The 21,970-nt window shown below is 38.0% G+C and overlaps 1 protein-coding gene across 2 annotated transcripts; it reads left to right on the forward strand.

Moving 5' to 3' along the window:
• The first annotated feature begins 1,326 nt into the window (after positions 1 to 1,326).
• Positions 1,327 to 13,045, forward strand: LOC18426638 (Tesmin/TSO1-like CXC domain-containing protein). Of its 2 annotated transcripts, XR_016055550.1 has the most exons (9): positions 1,327 to 1,854; positions 5,229 to 5,342; positions 5,857 to 6,034; positions 6,927 to 7,292; positions 9,786 to 9,892; positions 10,017 to 10,111; positions 11,522 to 11,938; positions 12,112 to 12,199; positions 12,498 to 13,045. XR_016055550.1 is itself a non-coding variant. In XM_006833280.4 (8 exons), exons 1-8 carry the CDS (start codon positions 1,712 to 1,714, stop codon positions 12,776 to 12,778), a joined length of 1,701 nt encoding a protein of 566 aa, XP_006833343.1. In that variant the 5' UTR covers positions 1,327 to 1,711; the 3' UTR covers positions 12,779 to 13,045. The 2 variants fall into 2 exon arrangements, 1 of the variants encoding a protein (XP_006833343.1); XM_006833280.4 differs by lacking the exon at positions 12,112 to 12,199.
• The last annotated feature ends 8,925 nt before the right edge of the window (positions 13,046 to 21,970 follow it).

A 21,970-nucleotide genomic window follows, 5' to 3' on the forward strand; every position in this document is an offset into this window, starting at 1 on the left:
CCTCATGAACAAAATTTTAAATATTACATAATTCATAAATTTTATTAAATATAAAATTTGATTTTATTTGGTTTTATAAACTTTAATTTTTTGCATGTACTGAAAATTAATAATTTATTTTGGGCATTAAACCTTTTTTTGTTAGGTAGTTCAGTAGTATGAATCAAACCTGAGATGTGATATCGTTAATCTCAACTGTTAACCTCTTAAACCCACTCAATACTTATTCTGGCCATGAAGTTATTTGAAATAGAAACCCGTTTGATAGATTGAACATTTATTTTTATAACTAGTATAAATTTTGAGGCTCTAAAAATGGTAAAGTTATTGCAGATATGTAAACACATGAAAATGGATGATCTAGATAATATCTCTTTTTTTTAGAACTTAAAATCAATTATTTTTCATATCCATAATATCCAAGGTTTAAATGATCAATGTGAAGGTTTTTTTACTTTAAAAAAATGATCTCCAATGAGATCTGAGATGTGGCCTAATAAAGCATGGACCTGCTAGTCATTTTTTTAATCAATTACTTAAAAGGATAATGGTTAATAAGGTTGCAATCCTATCAAAATAAGTAAAGCTTCAGCTCATAACTCCTCAAAAGTTGCAATTCAAGTGTTAAAAAACCTTTAAATGGATTATCTCAGATTGAATATTATAGCTGTGAAAAAAAATAGGATTTCAAGTTTTAAAAATAAATGAGCATTCACATATTTGCAAGATTTGTACATTTTATTAGTTTCAAATTTTATTTTTTTTGTTGGAAATTGATTTTAAAGTCATCATGAATATTTTCGATGAAAGTGATTAGATGTGAGGCTTTATTTTGTTTTCATAAAAGCTAGTGCCTATAGAAACTTCATCCTAATTTAAAATATATTTACAAAATCAACATTATTCTTGATCTCAACTTACTAATCAACCATTAAATAAACATTTTTTCCAAGCAAACATTAAAAAAAACCATAATTTTCTTTTCTTTTTTTCCAATTCCATTATCCATTCAAAAAACAAGGTTGGAGGGAAAATTACTCAGCAAGGGTGTATTAGATATTAAGTTCTTTTGTAGGGTCAATAAGTGGAACTCCTTTTTTCTGACCTTTTTAAAGAAGGCCCCAAGCATTGCCCTCGCTTTAACCCTTCGAACCAAATATCATCTCAAATCGAACGGTCTAAATTTCATCATCCTTTCTCCTATGAATTTCGTCCGTTCGATGATTCCCCAACCTCGTCCGTCCGATCGTGTCCACCCCATGAACAGACCGTCCAATTTTATGAATTCAATTTCAAAAGGGAAGTGAGAGAAAGAAGAGAGGAAGAGAGTAGAAGAGAGAGAGAGAGAGAGAGGCTTCTGAGTTCTCTGTTTTCCCAGCAAAATCCTCATGCTTTGATAACCTCTGGTTCAAAATTTCCCGGCGATAATTACCGGTCAATTTTTCGCCGGGTTTTTGCCTTTTCTATTGCTTTTGCGGTTGATCGCTGGATCTTCCTCACCATTGGCGTCTACAAAGTGTCTTTTTGATGTTTCTCTCTCTACCCAATTCAAATTTTCGACGGAGAATGGCTTCTCTATTGGGTTTTTCCTCCTGCTAATTTCCCTCTCTAGTTTTGTTTTGGGGTTGTTGGGTAATTGTCACCTGATTTTATTTGATTTTCCATTTGGGTTTTCTGTGTCCTCCATTGATGGTGTGAGTATTGGGGTGAAATGGATAAGAGGGTAATGGAGTCGGGGCTTCCTCAACCTGATTTTCCTGTGAAAAAGCTTGCTCGCCAGCTTGATTTCACAGCTTTTTGTAGCACTTCAGCGCCTGTAACGGACATTATTTCGAGGCCGACTCTTCCTTTACAGTAAGTCTTTTGTATTTGAAATTTGTTTGTGTTTTTTGTTGACTTATAAGATATAATTTTTCTCGTCAAATTTTATGCAATTTCATATGGGGTTTTTGAATTTAGTTGTTTTTTTTCGGATTTATTTCAATCTTGGTTTTTGTTGAGATCTATGGTATTTCTGGATATTGTTAATCCGAACCCTTGTAGCAGAATCTGAACTGGCTTAGCTATTGGAAATGGTGACTGGGGTTTAATATTTTCCTCAATCAGTTGCATTGGGTTCTTATCATAAGATTACAGAGGAAATTACTATAGTTGCTACCAGAAGTACAAATTTTTTGAGTTTGAATAAATTAATAGTGGTTCTCTGGGTTCATTAAATTCTTCCAAATAATGCATCTTATTGAGCATTACTTGTTCTCCTATTTTCTTGTGAAAAAATTAGAATTTGGTGCATTAAGGAGACCTCCACCATCAGGATTTTGTATTTTAAAATTGTGGATTATGTAGAATTTTACATATTCTCTCATAGAGTAATACCCAATTAATATTTTTGTTTTGTGTAATTGTGTTCTGTATATTCATGTTCCTTTTTAAAAAAATATGTTTTCACCTTCAGAATTGGCTAGTTCATACAACTAATAATGCTAAGCTTTGAAATTTGAAATGTATATTAATGCCAATTTAGATCCCTAGTCTATAGAAAGAAAACATAGCATGAAGAATTATTATAGAATGTTGGGTTAGTTCTGTTGTATGGCTTCTGGAGTTTTCAGAGAATTTTTGCATGAGGATTATATTGGTTCAAGATGTTTTACTCAACTTATTACTCCCTCTCTTTCTCTTCCAAAGGGGACAGAAGCGCACTTCATATTCAATAAAAAGGGATATGTTAAGCATTTAGCTTAAGACGTGCAGACTGAAATGAAAGTCAATAACAGCCAATATCAAGTGCTCCAAGCACCCTTAAAAATTACAGATACTGGTGAACATACTGAATAAATTGTACACATGCTGCTCCTTATATTTAGAATCAAGGTATTCATTCAATGAGTTGCGTATTAAAAATCCACCCTTGCTTAGTGAGAGAGTGATTATGTTGGTAGTTCACTTATTAGTGGTGATGATTGGGGATTTGATTATCCAAACTATAAGCCTTACATAGAAATGCCTATATTGCACATTTGTTCCATTATTCCAAATCATTTGATTTGAGATTTAATATTATGATTCTTTTGTATTTCATGCACTTCACATTCACTTGACGTAGAACAATATCTTTAGAGTGAAAGCAGCTAGACTTGATTTTAGTATCGTAATATGCTTCTATGGTTGTCTGATTTCCATCAACTTAGACTCTTCCTGGATGGACACAATATGGAATCATGTGTTTCTGTGGATCTCATAGCTAGAGTTTTCTTTGAAATGCTATAAACCTCATCTGTGGAACTGTTGCTGTTGTTTGTTGTTGGTGATGATGATAATAACTGTTATTCTTAAGGTGTTGGTGCTGCTGACTTACAATTATGATTATCACTTTGTTGGGATACTTACCTAATACCCTATGGTTGCATCCATTTTTGGTTATGTAAGTATTCATGGCTTTTATCACAGTGAGTGGCTTCTTTAGGTTTTGTTATAATTTTATGGTGTGTTGACTTACATTGTTTCCTGTTGTTTGGTTTTGTTTCGGTCATTAAATCATCCCCGAAGTAGAAACAACACGATTTTGGGAATTAGGGTCAGGTAAAGTTTCTTGGACCGGGGCATCAGACCATGTCCCACTTATTGAGGTTCACCCAAGAACTATTGGTTATGTGGTGGATAGGACGGAGGATTGACTAAAAGCTTGAAAATGGAAATATCTCTCTTTAGGGTGATAGCACCGATCATTGGCTAACCTCCTCATTTATTTTTTTACAATGTCCAGATCTTTTGTTTAAAATTTTTAAGAAATATTTGGTCTTGAGTGGATAGTGGGCCCTACAAATTGTGATTACTGTGGAGAGGGAATTAATTGCCCCTCTTTTATTGGCAAGACAAGATATCTTAATGCAGAATAAAACTCCAAAGGTTTGGGTTGAAGGAAGTTAGGAAAAGGTCAGTATGATGTTTCTAGATAAATGCTAGTTTTCTATGTGAATCCTTATAAGGAAAGGGTGGAAGTAAGCAATGTCAGTGGAGGCATTTAGCAGGAACTCCATGATGTCAGTGGTGGTACTTAGCAAGAATTTTATGGCATGAACTGTTGTTTACATTCTATTCAGGGTGTAGGATCTGCTTACTTATAGGTATCAAGAGTACGATTTATTTGTGTTGTTTGATCGTGTCAGGAGGTGATTCTGGAGGATGATTTCCTATTTTGGTAGCCATATCATCTGATCAAGAGTACAAGCTGACAAATGATTACTGCATAGTACTAGTTCCTCCTTGACCGACCTTAAAATAATGAGAAAACAAGTTCTTAATTTTATTATACCTTCAGTATCTGCAGGTATGCACGTTTGTTTGTATTTGTTCAATCCTTGCAAAACCATACCATCCTTAAATATGACCGATGATATTAAAAACAATCTTGATTCCCATCAAGGGTATTAGAGCAATTCAAATCATCCTGGTCCATGGTTCTAATGACTCACAAATAGAAATAACTCTGTCACCTTACTCTATAGGCTTTGTAGACTGACAATTGCATGCCTCGTCATGAAAGAGTCAAGTTAATTGTCAATCTTCACATCAAATGTGTCCTTATTTGGATCATTTATTACTTAAGTCAGTCAAGAGCATTGGTGCATTACAATTTTCGATTGGTCACTCACTTTCTTTTCCTTTGAAAGTTTCTTCTTTTTTGTTAAGCATTTGGTTGAAACTGCAGGCTAAAGTGTGGGAATAAGAGCTTCAAACCACTAGGCTATTGTGATCGACCCTGTTTATGCATAAAGAATTGATGTGGATAGGTTTGTGGATAAAACACATATTCGTTTCTACCGCAAGATCTTGTGTTCTTCTTATAGTTAAGCTTCTGAAAATACTTAAGCCGGTGGATTTCATACTGCTTTATGTTCCCAAGGGGGAGGACCTAAAATCTCTCTTCAGTGATGAGAGTGATTTATTATTTCCAGAATTACTTATTTTCTTTCTGAAAGAAAAAAATATTTAGCTTTATGTGCTGGTGCTCAAAGTTTCTGTTACATTGTTTAGTTTTGTTTCTCAGATCCTTTTATTCTTTTGCTCATTGATGTGTTTTGATTCTTTTGAACTTGCCTGTTAATATACATCTTTTATTAAGGGATAGTTATTCTCTTTCTTTTATGGGTTTCAAAAGTTTGGATGGAGAGAATACCTTATTTTGTTTCAGTTTTTAACTTTTGAGATTTGTTGGCTACTTTCAGGAAGCCGGAATCTCCAAGAGCTCCTCCAAGACCGCGGACTCCTTTTGATGCAAAAGATTGTACTCCAAAGAAACCAAAACAGTGCAACTGTAAAAACTCCAAATGCTTGAAGTTGTAAGTGCTTAACCTCCATGTCATTTCTATGTAGTGCTTAATGCTTTTGGAAAGATCCATACATTGGAATGGTCTCTCTCCACTCTCTCATTAGCTTGAATATACCAGGTTTTTTAAATAACAAGTAAAATTTCCTTTGATAATGTGCTAGTTTAGACCAGCTGTTTCAGGTAAGTCTTCTCTTGATTGAAACCTCAGGCTTCATAGACTCCTATTGGATACCTTGGAGTGTTATCCATGGAAAGATTTGGAACACTATTCACTAGGTGTTTCCTGCAATCAAGGTGTCCATATATCATCTAAATTGTTTAAGATCTTACTGTTTATTATTGGGAAAACGTATTATTCACTTAATATTTTCTCTCTTTTTGTTCTTTGTAATTTATATTCTATAATTGTTTATATTTTTAAGTGGCTTTTTTCTTTTGGAAGTGTATTCTTCTTGGATTCAATAGTTTCCTGATTGATAGACTATTTTTCTTGCTCGAAGTTGATTCCAGTTACTTTTTACCAGGTATTGCGAGTGCTTTGCCTCCGGAGTATATTGCGATGGATGCAATTGTGTCAATTGTTGCAATAATCCTGAGAATGAAGCTACAAGGCATGAGGCAGTTGAGGCTACATTGGAGCGTAATCCAAATGCCTTTCGTCCAAAGATCGCTAGTAGCCCTAATGCTCCTCGGGATAGTAGGGTATGGCACTAGAGTGTCATTAGATATACATGTTATGCAGCCACTTTATAGCTTCAGCTCTACTGTTTTCATTCAAATTTTGTCTTCAAATTTGTCTGACTTGCATCTGTCTGTCCAGTAATTGATTGGTATTGCTTGTATATTTGCAAGACTGAGCCATCTATTATAGGGAAAGTATAAACTAATTCTATGGATTGTAATGTACTCATGATCCATTGCACTCATCGCCATCTGGCGAAATGATGGGCAGTGACGGCAGGAGAGTGGGACCCACCAGAAGCGTACATGACCCAGTGTGTCCCTCTCTTTCTATCTCCCCTGCCCCCCCCACAACAACAAAAACCTCAAAGAAAAAAATAAAATAAATCACCCTCCATTTCATTGCATGATGATGATCCTGAAGGCTATGGTTTCCCACAATCCAGATTTTGACATATTTTCCCATCTATTTCTGGTAATAAAAAGAAGATTATGCTCTCTAGTAGTTTGGTGGTTCTGGAGTGAAAATATCCCGGGATAACCTTATTCATGCTGCATGTTGTTTCTGCCTTCTCCCTTACCATGAAATAAGCAATGATTGGTATGGTTATTTCTCCTACTCATACCAAATTTATCAGCAATGACTATGATTGGGCTCATAACTTGGGTGAGCGAAGTGTATTTGCATTCCCAAAATTTCATTTAAACTAAAGGTTATGTATTATCTTTTATATGGTTATATATAGCTCAAGAAAATGGTATGGTAAGAAGCTAGAACACTTTTTAGGTTTAAGCATTGGATGATATTTCACTACATAAGATTCCAGTTAATACCCAATTTAAAAAAAAATTACATAAATGGGGAAGGATATTATCTCCTTAATTTTAGTGGCATGTTTTTTAATGGTCTCAGGAGGAATTGGGGGAGCTGCCTATGGTGGGGAAGCACAACAAAGGATGTCACTGCAAGAAATCAGGATGCCTCAAGAAATATTGTGAATGCTTCCAAGCTAATATCCTTTGCTCTGATAATTGCAAGTGCATGGACTGCAAGAACTATGAAGGCAGTGAAGAAAGGAGAGCTCTCTTCCAAGTAGACCAAGGAATGCATATGACCTATCTCCAGCAGGCAGCCAATGCTGCTATAACGGGAGCTATTGGATCCTCTGGTTATGCTTCTCCCCCAATTAACAAGAAGAGAAAAAACCAAGAAATTTTCTTTGGCCCAGGGCCACCTGTCAAAGATCAGGGTGTTCATAGGCTTGGACCGATACCCCAGGTGGATGACTATGTCTTTCTTTTAATTATTTTTTTATACCTGAAATAAATTTAGATGATTTTATGCCTATTTACACCAAAACTCTTCCTAAAAATAGTTGACTTTAACGTGTTTTCACTATAATCTGATGCCCGAGGTGGGTAAAATTGCCTTGGCTCTGGCTATTTTATTTTTACTTGAAAGAGTTTCAGAAGAGTTTTTCCCTTTTACCGCATATCTCAAGATGGATTTGTTTTAATGGCAAAGTATGCTATAATATATTGGATTATGGAAAGAAAACCGTGGTCCACTGGGTTCACCACTCTCTAATAAAACAAGGGGTAATTGAGAGATTGATGGATCCACCATTGTGGTCATGTCCTGTGCCCATGGGTCCACTCGCTCTCCATCACCATCCATTGCATCAGACTATAAATGTACCATAATCCACTGGACTAAGTATACCTTTCCTTTTATTATACTTGAAATAGTTTCAGAAGGCATCTTACCCTATGAAACCGAAATTTTTGGTCCAGAACTCTTCCTGAAAGATGTGATACTCAATAGTTTTCTTATTTCTAATTTTACCATTATGGGGTTTTTATGCTCATTCTGCCATTTATGGAAATAGAGTTAGTTGAGTTTTTTATGTTTAATTGTGTTATTTCTGGGATTGAGGTTCATGGCTTGGTGGTTTGCCGGTAGCGGTGGCAATGGACCTGGACTTGGACCTGGACCCGACCCATACCCACCGGGTATACCCGACACGGGTCCGGGTATGGGTCCAAGTTTTGGACCCGTGGGTAGGATCCGGGTGCAATAAAGGATACCCGGATGGTCTCGTGTCCGGTTATGGGTCCTGCTATACCCAACCCGACGGGTACCCGGACTTGAATTTTTACTTTACCCAATGCCCAAAGCCCCAACCCTAAAATCGTTTCAGTACTTTTTGTCTTCCCTTAGTTTCCCAAACGGCCAAACCCCATTGCTATCCTCCTTCTCTGCAATTCTCCCTCTCTTAGTTTCTTAGAGACATAGCTCTCTCTTTGGATCTCGAATGTCTCTCTCTTTCTAATCGCCCACCCCTCAAAAATTGGTTCTCTGTTGTTCATCATTGTAGACTACAAAAAAGGAAGCTCATAGTGAGGGTGGTAATGGACCCGATCAGACCCAGGACCCGACGGGATAGACCCCAGACCCGACCGGTACGGGTATGGGTGTCCAAAACCTAGACCCGAATACATTCGGGTTTGGGTCCGGGTCCAGCCGGACCCAACCCATACCCGACCCATTGCCACCCCTATTTGCCTGTGAAAGATGCAGCAAAGTGTCATCGTCATCGTCAAAGCCTTTTCCCAACTAATTGGGGCCGGCTACACGAATCCTGGTCCGGCATTCTGCCAAGTGTTGGAAGCTTCGAATCCCATCGCTTGTATACCCAATGAAAAGCAATTGTGATTTATTTTCATTTTGATTTTTATCTTTATTTTTGTTTTTGTTGAATGTTAACTTGGGATGTGGTGAGAATAGAATCCAAGACGTCACATCATGGCACTTGCCACCTGATCAAATCTGCCTAGAGCCCGTTCTCATAAAAAGAGATTGTGATTTATTTTGAGGGAATATACGTCTCTTTAAATATCTTTGAGGTTAGCTGCATGTGAAAATTTCAAAAATGAACGTGTGATCGCTTTATTTTGAATGTTTATAACAATTATGGGTTCTGACATATTGGTGTTTTTTTTACCTTGGCTGACTAAGCTAGGATTCAAACTCCAGAGTCAAGATCAGTGTTGTGGCCAGTTATTCCATGGTGGAAGTATTAACATAATCCAAATGGACCAAATCTACTATGATATATGGTGATATAAAGGGATGTCTTCTCTGTGTTCCTGATAACTGGTTGTGGACTTAACTCCACCTGGGTGAAAGGTTCCGCTGAGCCCCACAGTGGTTAATCTCCACCGAACATCATGATGAATGGATAGTGGATGCCCCATAAATACTGTATATTGTACTCCATTGGATTACTGTATCCTCTATGCCTTAACCACTTATCCAACATGCTGAGAGTTACGAGCTGATCAGTAGTTGGTAACATGGATGGAAAGAAACTTAAAAAGTATCTTTTCTGTTTATTTATCCATCTCATTCATGTGATGGAATACACAAACAGAACATGTAGGCATATGTATGACATACGTTCATGCCAGCATGTAAGAGTGTCTGAGTACATGTATACGTGTCCTTTTGTATATATGTCTTTGTTTATATTGTGTTGTACCTGTATATGTGGTGATGCGGTATTGATTTAATATTGTTTAGGGCACATGATGCCCCCTTTTTTTAAGGGGATCTACACAGTAGTCTACTGATCTATGGTACAGTAAACTTGTCAATGATTGCGTTGCAATTACAACAACATTAAAATAAATTCATGCTAGTTTTTAGAAGCCTTTTGTGGATCGCACTGTATGATATATCAATTGATTGGGTTTTCCACATGTTTATCAGACAAACCATATAAAAACTACTTCTGCAACTTCATCCTCTGTGGCCCCTGTTCCTGTATTTAAAGTTGCTCCTCCTGCAGTTACAGCACCATCAAAATTTACCTTCAGGTATTAAATAAGCTGATGAATCTATTTAACTATAAATTTGTCTTTTTCCCTTACCTTTGACTATATATTTCTTTTTAATAAATTCTATACAACTATGCTAATAAACCTTTTGTACTTGCCTTAGGTCTCTATTAGCAGATGTGGTTCAACCAGAATATGTGACTGAGTTTTGCAAACTTTTGACGATGGTATCGGTTGAGACTGCTAAAGCTTTTGCAGGTACCCACTCCTTTATAGACCTCATGTTTCTGGTGTCTGGGAATTGAAGATGTGCATTGGATGAGACTAGTAAAAGCTCAATGCATATTCACTGTGTGTAAATTGAAGAAAGGCAAAGTGTACCATTTCCAATGGAGCATGGTATACAGTAGTCCAAAGGAGCATCTTCCATCCACTCTCAAATCTCAATGATGGAGGGCGGGGATTAATTTATGTGGGGCTATACGGCAGCGTCCTGGTAGGCCACCATGGTTAATCTCCAAGTCCATTATTGAGTTGACAGTGGTTGGCCTTTGAGGTACCACATTCATGGGATTAACAGTGTACTTAAAAAGAATTTTGAATTCCTCTTAAGGTTGAGTTACTATTGAGTGACTAACAATGTTTTTATTTAATTTAATGAGAAACGAGGTCAAAGTTGTTCATCATTGTCCATCTTGCGACACACTGATGACTCCAATGCAGTATAAATTAGATTTTCATACGTTAGGGAATTGTAATATTTTGCCATACCATATTATCATAAATCTCTATGGAACTTAAGAAATCTGCAACCTCAACTGGGCCACATTGAAAGGAATACCACTTTCACCCTTAATCATCTGATGACATCAGGCAGATCCCCGTAGATCTCCTTACCATAGAGTTGATAATAAACGTCGTTGGAAAGTACAATGTAATTTTGCAAAATATGATATATTGTACTCCAAGTCTACATCTACCACACATATCCTCTGGTTGATGCTGTAGACCAACAAAGTCAACTTTCAAAGGGACATTCACCTGGGTACAGTTTGACCATTCATCAGTGGGAGGGGATGGTGGATATGGCATTGGAGTACCGTATATGTAATACAATATAACATTTTTAAGACGGTGGATTGTCGAGTGTCTCCCCACCCCATCAAAAAAAAAAGAAAAGAAAAGAAACAAAAAAGGTTGTGTGAGCTTGGGGTATTTTTTATGTATATACTGGTCATGGAATTAGGGTTTCATTGGGATGCTAAAGAGAGATTGTAGGATGAAGATAAAGGATTTGATAGCTACAACCATGGATTCTTTTATACACTCCTCTTGGGAAATTGATTTATTCTGAGTGAAATTGTCATCGTATTCAGTGGGAGGAGAAAAAGGAAAATAGGGAAGTTCTCTGGGTACGATAAAATAAAAAAGGAAATTAGCAAATTCTGGGGTACCCAACAAAAAATATCCATCCACTTGAAGTACAATACCAAAATATGCAGAGAGAGAGAGAGAGAGAGAGGGAGGGCATAATATGTTCTATTTTTCATTGTGACTAGTGCTTTCTTCTTTTCTTTTGAGAGAGGGAGAGAGAGAGAGAGTTATTGTGCATGTAATGCATGTCAATATTTTATTTATTTCTGATTGTGCCATGCTCGGTGTGCACAGTGGATAATGCCACCAAGGAAAAAGAAATCGAAAGGATCAAATCCGACCAACCAGAAAACCCCACAAATTCAGCACCATCCCAAAACCCTGATAATGGTCCAAAACCATTGGATGATCGGAAGCCGACAGATGAACGATCAAGCACAAACCAAGCTGTGAAAACCAACGGTGAAGATTCGAGTAGCTCAGATGCTGGCGAAGGCCAAAAAGGGAGACCCATGTCACCAAGCACTCTTGCTCTCATGTGTGATGAACAAGACACACTCTTTAGTGCAGCAGCCTCCCCTTCGGGGGCCAACCCTAAGCGGTTCCCTTACAGCCAGGGTTCGACCGAGCTATATGGTGACCAAGAGATGATGGTTTTGACAGAGTTTCGGGATTGTCTTCGAAAGCTTGTCACTGTTGGTAGAATGAAAGGTAAGAATGTGTACTACTTTCATTCTCTCGACAGCAGAAGCGAGTGTCTGCACTAGCGAGTGTCTGCACTAGCGTGTGCATGTCATAATTAATAGTCGGAGTGTATCATATCATATGCAAGTCATATATGGTATACATCCGGGGCATTCACTATTAATTCTCGCGATTGACAGTTTAGATGAGCCATAGTACTGATGAGGAGCATTTGCAAGAGGAACAGTGCTTGATCTCTTCCATCCTGAGGGTTTGAGGGCCGTAAATGTATGTGTACATATATGCATAGCAGTCATCACTGTCCCATCAATGGATCATAAAGTGGAGAGTGAGGGTACCACCAAACATGTTATTAGTTCAGTCATACATCCCACTCTCCCACCATCAACCCATTGATTGGAGGCGATGATACCTGCGAGCCTGCTGTTGCCGGATCATATGGTTTTGTATACTTACCTTTCATGTTTGTTTGTGTATATTCAGTGGATTGATTTAACAAGACATCACGGTTTTTGTACATATAATTTGCTGTCCATTTATAATATGATTTGGTCTATTTATACAGAAGCACAATTCTCGACATACGCCACAAAAATTGAGACACCAGCAAGCCATCAAGAACCCGATGGAAATGGGCCAGTCCAGGCTCCGGAAGCCGCCCAAAGACTGGGAGAACCCACAATTCAGGCAACTCCTTTGGCCCGAAATTCAACTCATTTTGCTAGCAATTCTTCTCATTTTAGTGGAAATTCAGTTCCTGCTACTAGTTCGAACCCCACGCTAACCACAAATGTGGGGGACCCAGTTGTGAATGGTGAGAACAAGGCTCAAGCCTCCAATAAGTAGAGAGATAGAGGGCAATGAGCTTCAGGTGTATCTCTCTCTCTCTCTGCATCTGTGGTTTCGTGCTCTCCATTGTAATTTGAGCCGGCGGCAATAGATGAGGTCGGAGATAAAAAATGGTAGAAGGTATTCCGAACTCGTTCTTGGTCGCCGATCAAGCCAATTTTTTTTCTCTTTCTTTTTTCCATTATTGTGTATCTATATTGCTTTTATTACATTTCTGGCTTAAATATGAGGGCGTGCTTCTCTGCGGCAGAATTTTATGATTCACCTTGTTTTTCTGTTTATTCTCTTTTCCATGTTCTCCCATTATTGCTTTTTCTTGTTTTACTTTTCATTTTAATTCCTTTTGCATTTCTTATTCATGGGAAATCAACTTCCATTCCGAAGTTGGTCAAATTACTAAAATACCCTCATTTGTTCCGAATTTCAAATCCAGAGCAGGCTTACAAGACAATTTACATAATTGTAAATTCGTGTTAATTTTGTTGAATAGGTGTTTCAAAACAAAAACAATTTCTATTTTTATAAGGGACTAATTTGATAGTTGTAGAATGCTTTTTGTATGTGAAACCCCATGAGGACCTAAGTCAATACTTTGGTCCACTTGGACCACATGGAATACTACGTTTCTATTGGGGACTTGTCAGATGACCAGTTTTCAACAGGAAAAAATTTATGCCAAGGCATTTAAATGTAGAAGGCAAATCTAAAAAATCTGTCTGAAAAGGTTGCTCTGGTTAGTGTTTGCAAACTCGGCCGGTCAACCTGGAACCAAGCACTGGCTGATCCGGTTTTGGCTAGTTTTTGTGGTCGGGCTAGGTATTTTCAAAAAATATTAAAAGAAACAAAAAGAATCCAAAAATATAAGGGATTTATTTTTAATGTGTTTTTTTAATTTTTTTATCATTTTGGCAAAGATTGGAAAGTGTTTTGGCCATGAACATGTATTTTTACATTTTTTCCATCTTTTTTGAAAATTTTGAAAATACCCTTGGGCACAAATCAATTTTTTAAAAAATTCGTTTTTCACTATTCAAATGATTTGGATGTGCTTTGTTTAGTCATACTTTAAAATATATTTTCATATTTTTTTGGATTTTGGATAAGAGTATTAATGCCATTTTAATTGCTTTAATCCCTAAAAAGGACTGTATTTTTGGTATTTTAGATCTAAGACTGTCTCGTGCCCCTGACTCCCTTACCATCCAAGATGGAGGTTGACCGAGTGCGGGCTCGTGATCCCCAAGTGGTGTTTGTCAATTAGGTCGGGATGAACTCAATGCCATTATTTTGGTAATCAAAGCAAACCATGGCAAGAAAAAATACATCAGTAATTTTAAATACTAGGGCAAATTACTAATTTAAAGTTCCATACAATACAAAAGGGCTTTATATAACATTTTTCCAAAAATATTACATTTGAGTCTAAGGCATCAGGGCCCAAAATTTACAATAGACAAAATCCAGGGCTAGACTTTCCAAACACATACAAGATCTAGGTCCCACTTCCAAAAAGTCTGGCTTCAACGCCCTTCAGAAATCATTGTCGTTCCAACTCTTGACTTGTTGTTATCAATCTACAAAGAGGGAAGGGAGAAATGGGATGAGCTATACAGCTCAGCCCAGTAAGTAGGTCTAGGCGCTATGCTTCAATAATGAGCCTACTCAAGAATCATAAACAATTTATTTAACTATACAGAATTTTAGTGCAGCAGTCATGAAAATCAGCGATCAAGTTAGTGCATCAATTATAAACATTCAATCCATATAACAGTTATCATTTAATCGATTCAGTCATTGGCATTCACAAACACTATTCAATCATTACCCATTTACTCCCTAGTCCACCTACTCTCTCAGTAGAGGCTCTATCCATTGGGCTAAGCCCATCATATTGCTTAGGACCTCTACCATCTCCTGGGAGAGAGGGCAATGACAAGTGAGGAAATCCATTTCATAATGCCTTCATACTCACATACTCACACACACGGCCCCCAACGCGCGTTGGGGAGGTTCGATAGAAACTTACCTTGCAAGGTGTTAGTCATTAATATCATCTTAGTAAATCTCGAGGGGTGCAACCCTCCCATTTCACTTTTTCCCTAATTGCATCCTATCATTCAGCAAGTTAGGGGATATAGCCGGCATCACTTTTCTCAATATAGCAATCCTCATAATGATAGGTGCCCCATCGCATAGCAAGCAGTATCAATACAACAATGGCCAGTATCACAGTATTATCACATAACAGTGCCCACTACCAATGGGTGCCCCATTGCGTAGTAGTCATTATTATTGCCTCTTATCATGCTCAAGCATTAAATTTCATTCATGTTAAATCAATGCATTATAACTGATAAATCAAATTTTCATCATACAAGAATAGAGTCTTACTCGGAATCATCCAGCATTCATCATACATTATAACATTTATCATGAAGCATCCATTGCATGTGCTATCACCTAGCACTCATGCTTAGGCGTCATTCATCATAGAATTATCACATTAGTCTTGCACTTATCCCTTTATCACATCGCACGTAGTTGTGTAGCACCATACACATAACACTATAACAATTGCATGAAAACATCACGTAATACTCACATTTATCGCTTATCAAAGATGTTACATAGCTACTCGAGTAGCTTAATGAGTAATTTCGAGAAAGGTGGAAGAAGACGAGCATAACACTAATTTAGTGAGGTGCAACAGTAACATATCCCTCTTCTCGGGGGAGTACTTTCCCAAATCTAGGGAGATTTTTGAAATATTTTAAACATCCAACATTGAGTTCATGCCTAGGGCTTTAAAATGGCGATGCTTTGAAAAATTTTAAACAACTTCTGGTAGGTCAAAAGCTCGGCTCAAAATGATTGAGAGTTGCTGAAAATTTCCTGCAACAGTGGGTAGTGATGTACCCACGTATTTCGGGGCATAACTCTAAATTTATGGGAAATCTCAAAATTATCAAAACCAGCTACTTCAAGCTTGTTCACTGATCTTTCAAATGGTGGCAGTTTGAAGATGTTTGGACACCGTTTGATAGGCCAAAAGTACGGCATAAAAAAAGTCACAGTTGCTGGAATCAACTGCGACTGTGGGCAGTGACATGCCCCAACAATTTGGGGCATATCTTTTGATCTATACAAAATTTCTACATGGAAAAAGAAACAAACTTAAAATAGACATGCACATCTTTTATTCAAGACCGATTTGAGCCCCTTTTGGGCGCCGTTTGGTCACCGAAAAGCCCAAGGCAAAGACCCTCACAATTGCTGGAAAATCCCTTATCCCACGTCTTAATAAGCTATCCAAATGATACACCCAATTTCACAAGCCAAAATAAAACCCGGCACAAGCCTTATTCATATCAAGCGATTAAGCAAGTTTTACAAGGAAGCTACTATGTAAATTTATCCAGCTCATTACTCACTGCTCAGTCACTCATCCAAGCCCTTTTTATTCATTTATTTTCATACACCTCATTTTATGATCTTGCTCTTCATAGCAACTTAAATTTTGATCCTATGAAGTGAAATGATGCACAACACTAAACCCACTTACCTGGTGTTCACAGTATCTTCAAATCTCCCACTCGCCGGCCTCCTCGCGCTATAAGCAATAACTTCTCCAAGGCAGTAGTTAACTCCCACTTATTCTAGAGAGAGAAAGTGCAAGGAAAAAGTGAGGGGAACCGTGGTTAAAAAGGGGAGGGGAGACAGCTTAAGTACCTAGGGTAGTTGAAGGTCACTGTAGTTGACATGTACGGCTTTGACAGGTGCGGCGCTGATACGTATGGCACTAACAAATGCGGCGTTGGCAGCGGCCACATTTTTCCCCTTCTCTGCCTTCACGCGAGGCGATGCTCCAAACGGCACTACACTTGCGGTGATGCTCAAATTTTCACTCGTGGTGATGCCTTTTGCACACGGCTTTGCTCTTCGTTCTCTCTCTTCATAGCCGGCATTAGGCCTCTTTCACTGACGGCGATCATCATCCCTATCTTCACTTGCAGCGTTGACTTTTCATGTGTGGCTTTGGGTCTCTCTCTCTCTCCTCTTTACTTCACAGACGGCGTTGGGTCTCTCTCTCTCTCCTCTTTACTTCACAGACGGCGTTGAGTCTACTTACACAAACGGCGATGGTCCTCACGTACGTGACGTTACCACCAACACGTGTGGCGATGAGCAAACGACGCTGCCCACATTCGCGCACGGCGCTGCCCCTTGCGCGTGTGGTGTTTCCCCTTATATGTGCGGCGATGCGTCTTCTTTCTTATTCTTCTGCTTCTTCATCACAGACAGCGCTAAGCTCTTATATACGCGCGGTGATGCTCCAAACAGCGCTAGGCCTCTGTTTCACCCTTCATCGCCGTGTGCGCCTTTGGACTGGGAGGAAATTGTAGTCCTTACAAAGACCTATCAACCTTCTTACAAGTCTGTATAAGATTATTGCTAAATTGTTATATTTGAGAATGAAAGGGGTGCTCCCAAAGGTTATATCTGGGCTTCAATCAGCCTTTATTAAAGGAAGAATTATTACGAATAACATTTTCATTCTAGAGCCATGGGATCTGAACCATGAGTTCTTTTTAAGCTTGATATCGAAAAAGCTTATGATAGGGTAGATGGGAAGTCCTAGATGAGATAATGAAATGTATGAATTTTGGAGTGAGATGGACGAGGTGGATTAGGGGGTGTTTGTCATCGGCACATTTTTCTGTCTCACAGGTAGCCCAAAAGGTTTCTTTAACACATCAAGGGGTTTGAGGTAAGGAGATTCATTATCTCCTTCTTTTTTTTACTTTGATGGCTAAAGGGTTTAGTCTGATGCTAAGAAGGGTGGAAGGGAGGGGTCAATTTAATGGGTTCAAGGTGGCTGAGGGAGGCCCTATCATCTCACATCTCCAATATGCCGATGACACACTGATTTTTTGTGATGCTAATTTACAGCAAATGATGTCTATCTCTCTATTTCTAAGGTGTTATGAAGTTATCTTAGGATTCAAAGTTAACTTTGCTAAAACTAAATTAGTAAGGGTTGGTTGTGATGGGCCTATTGTAGATCTTTTAGTTGCAAATTTTGGGTATGCGGTGGGTCATTTCCCAATGCCATATCTTGGTATCCCCATATCTGACTCTAGACTTAATAGAGCAGTTTGGGATCCTGTGCTGAAAGTGTTCATACTAAACTGGATCCGTGGAAGTTCAAATTCCTTTCCTCAGGAGGCCGAGTGACTTGTATTAACTCAACTCTTTCAAATATGTCAGTTTACTTGTTATCTTTATTGTATATGTCTGCAAATGTGGTCAAAGAAGTAGAACGTCTTATGCAGAACTTTCTTTAGGGTTTTCTCGATGGTAATCGAAAATATCATTGGGTAGGATGGGATAAAATATGTGCCCCTAAGTCAGAAGGGGGATTGGGAATTCGTAAGATCGAGCGGTTGAACCAAGCTTTACTTGTGGAGTAAGATCAGTTATGAAAAGAGGTGTTGGTGGCTAAATATGAAGTAGATCATGCTGGTTTTATTGGGAGAGGTGTAGGAAGTAACACAAGGTCTCAACGTTGGAAAGATATACATGCTCAAAGGAGGTGGTTGTGAAAAATGTGAGGTGAGAGTTTGGTAAGGGTTCTTTGGTGGAGTTCTGGAATCATAAACGGTTGCGGTCTAATATATTAAAGGTTCAATATAGAGAACTTTTTGAAAAATCCACTAGCCATTCCTTAAAAATGGTAGATGCTGTTAGAATTTGTTGGAACATAGAAGGAAGAGAGAATATTTATGTGGTTCAGGCCGAACCCTTATGTCCACAGATCCAAAGCCCCAACCAGCTATATCTTTATTATATTGGATGAATGTTTACATCAATAATTTTCTCTTTATATAGAGGACAATCACAAGATTAGAAGAGATAATTATGATATGATAACTTGATGACCAAGTATCTTGGTCTTTATCTTCTAAATACCTAACCTTATCAAGAGACATATACATCAATACTGATGTATATCAATATGAACCCAAGATAACAATATCCCAAAACTCCCCCTCAAACTCAAGATGCTTGACACAAAGCATCTCGAGTTTGAACAATACTAAGTTACCAAAAAACAAAAATCATATGTTACTATGGTCTTCCAAGAAACAACTTTTCATGGGCTCTCTACTTTATTCTCACTCTGAAGATCTCTCTCTTCAGAGGCTTCTTTGAAGATCTTTGATTTGAAGATCTCTCTCTTCAGAGATCTTCAGAGGCTTCGCTGAAGATCTCTCTCTTCAGAGGCTTCTCTAAAGATCTCTCTTTTTATAGGCTTCTTTTCTTTCTAGAGGCTTTCTCTCTCTAAAAGAAAATGATTTTTCTTTCTCTCTCTTTGGAACATCTGAGATCGAGTAACGAAAAAATCGACGATCATTACAAAGGATGGAGCAACGAAAACTCCATCATCAAATAAGATCAAGGAACGAAAAACTTGATCATCAACCAGGATCGAGAAATTCCATCATCTTCATCTCCTCATCTAGAGACGAAACTCTTGATCAACAACCAGGACTGTGAAATTCGATTATCTTCATTTCCTCATCTGGAGATGGAACTCTTGATCACCAACCATAATTTTCCTTTTCATAGTAATTGGACTGATCCAAAATCTAGATTTTCTTGTCCACATAGCGGTTACATTAGACATGTTGACTTCATCTGATCTCCATATCTCCTATACTCTCCCCCTCAAGTTGGATGTGGATGCGAAGAAACACCCAACTTGTAAAATACAATTTTTTGTTCTTTCGAGTACAATCATATTAAAAAAAGAAATGCCAATAAAATTGGACTTCTAGACAAAAGCCCACATCGTAAAAAAAAATACCATTTAAATCCAGATTTAAATGGCGATCGTCTCCTTCACCAACAGATTCATGTGCTAACCCGAAAATCTCTGCAAGAAGATGTAGAAGCATGCAGTGGTAAGGATTCATTGGTACGAGCTCCAAGACAGCTTCGAAGCATGTATTTCGTTGAAGGAATTTGACTACGATATCTTCCATTGAAAGAATGAGATGCTTACAAGGTAAGTTATCTTTAATAAGAAAAGCCAATTCTTCCACCATAGCAAATTGATCCATGCCAATGATTTGGAGGTCAAGGGTTGCAGTTGAAATTTGAGACAAGGAACCCTGGATAATATTCAGCACTCGCTTCACATCGCCATCGTTCACAGGGAACCCTGGAATCACCATCACGTCTCTCTCCCTGTTTTTACCAACTCGATCCTCGGACATCATGGGAGAATAAATGTCATGCTACCAACACATCAACAAGGATCGGTGGTAGCATATGGTCTTGAACTTTCCCGATATTTGATCTGAGCCGAGGAGCCTATGACTCTGATACCATGTTATAATTTGTAGGAATATAGAAGGAAAAGAGAATATTTATGTGGTTCAGGCCGAACCCTTACGTCCATGGATCCAAAACCCCAACCGGCTATATCTTCATTATATTGGATGAATGTTTATATCAATAATTTCCTCTTTATATAGAAGACAATCACATGATTAGAGGAGATAATTATGGTATGATAACTTGATGACTAAGTAACTTGGTCTTATCTTCTAAATACCTAACCTTATCAATAGACATATACATCCATAATGATGTATACCAATACAAACCCAAGATAACTATATCCCAATAAATGCTTACGATATGTGTGCTTATAACGTTAACAGGGTGTTTGACAGTATTCTGGTGCAGTTTTGTGATCTTATGAGGGACTTATCCACAACTTATGTTTCACGTGAATTTGATGATGAGGTGGTTTGGAAGCTTTCGAATGATGATATATTCTTGGTAAGATTTGTCTATCTTTTGTTGTATCGTGATAGAGTTAGATGAGAACTGGTTTATCTAAAATCCATTTGGAAATGACGCATACCACATAAGATTCAGATTTTTCTTTGGACTCTGCCACAAAATAATGTGTTTACTATGGATAATTTGCGAAAGAGAGGGAAAATAATTGCTAATTGTTGCATTTTATGCAAAGAAGATGAGGAGACTGGTGACCATTTATTTTTACATTGCAATTTCACTTCTAAATTATGGAGGTGGGCTTTTTTTTTTTTTTGGAAAATTACAAAAAACCCCAAAACTGTACTTTTTATGCAACTTACCCCCAACCTAACATTTTCTCTCATTTTTTTTCCCAAATTAGACTTTTTATGTAAAAACCCCCAACCTAATAAAAAAATACCTAAACTACCGTCCCTTACTTTTACCTTACCCACACCTCTCTCTCCTCTATCCCACCAAAATAGGGGGTTCCGGCACCGTGTAAGTGTGGTTCGGCAGTAGCGCTCCGGCACTGTGTAAAGTTCACTGTGTAAAGTGTGGTCCGGCAGTAGGGCTCCGACACTTTGTAAAGTGCAGTCCGGCAATTGAAAAGGACGGTCCGGCAATTGCAAAGGGTGGTCCAACAGTTGCAAAGGGCGGTCTGGCACTTGTGCGTTCCGGCAATGTGATGATGGGCTCCAGCAATGTGCTACTAGGGTCCAAAAGTCAACATTATTTTTGTATACGGGACTAAAAAAAATGAATTTTTTTTCTTGGGGAGTATTTGCATAGAAAGGTGTTTTTTGGGAAAAAAGTGAGAAAAAAAAAAGTTAGGTTGGGAGTAAGTTGCGTAGAAAGTGTAGTCTTGGGGTGTTTTTTGTAATTTTCTCTCTTTTTTTTTTTTGATAGATATTCCATTACCTTTACCTGGCCAACATACTCATATTATTGATCATCTATCTTTTCCTTTCTTGCCGAAGGTAGGAGTAACGATTTATTAGTTCTTTCGAGCCTCGATTTTGTGGGAGGTTTTGCTTGAAAGGAATAGACGGATATTCGAGGGTAATTGTTTGGAGTTGACTATGATCAAGGAGAAGATCCTCCAAAATATTTGGTTGTGGCTATCCGTCAGCAAAGAAGGATGGGGGATCTTTAGGACTAATGTGCTCCTAAATCTTAGGTCTTTGATGCTTTTTAGGAAACATAGACTCGTTATTCAAAGAATGTGGATCCACCTAGTAGAGGTTGTATTAAACTCAATTTTGATGGGAGCTCTTATCGGAATCTTGGGCCTGTTGGTTTGGAGGGTTTTGTTTCAGATTCTTACAGGAAGGAAATCTTATTGTTTTACGGCCC

Source organism: Amborella trichopoda, chromosome 5 (assembly GCF_054954075.1).
Source record: "Amborella trichopoda isolate Santa Cruz 75 chromosome 5, AtrichopodaSantaCruz75HAP2 v2.0, whole genome shotgun sequence".
NCBI classification, from domain to species: Eukaryota; Viridiplantae; Streptophyta; class Magnoliopsida; order Amborellales; family Amborellaceae; genus Amborella; species Amborella trichopoda.

Excerpts from the sequence above, each read along its gene's own strand:
- LOC18426638 (XM_006833280.4), top strand. The coding sequence starts at position 1,712 with ATGGATAAGAGGGTAATGGAGTCGGGGCTTCCTCAACCTGATTTTCCT. Across the intron at positions 1,855-5,228 it reads AGGCCGACTCTTCCTTTACA|GAAGCCGGAATCTCCAAGAG; the intron begins GTAAGTCTTTTG and ends GGCTACTTTCAG. Across the intron at positions 5,343-5,856 it reads AACTCCAAATGCTTGAAGTT|GTATTGCGAGTGCTTTGCCT; the intron begins GTAAGTGCTTAA and ends ACTTTTTACCAG.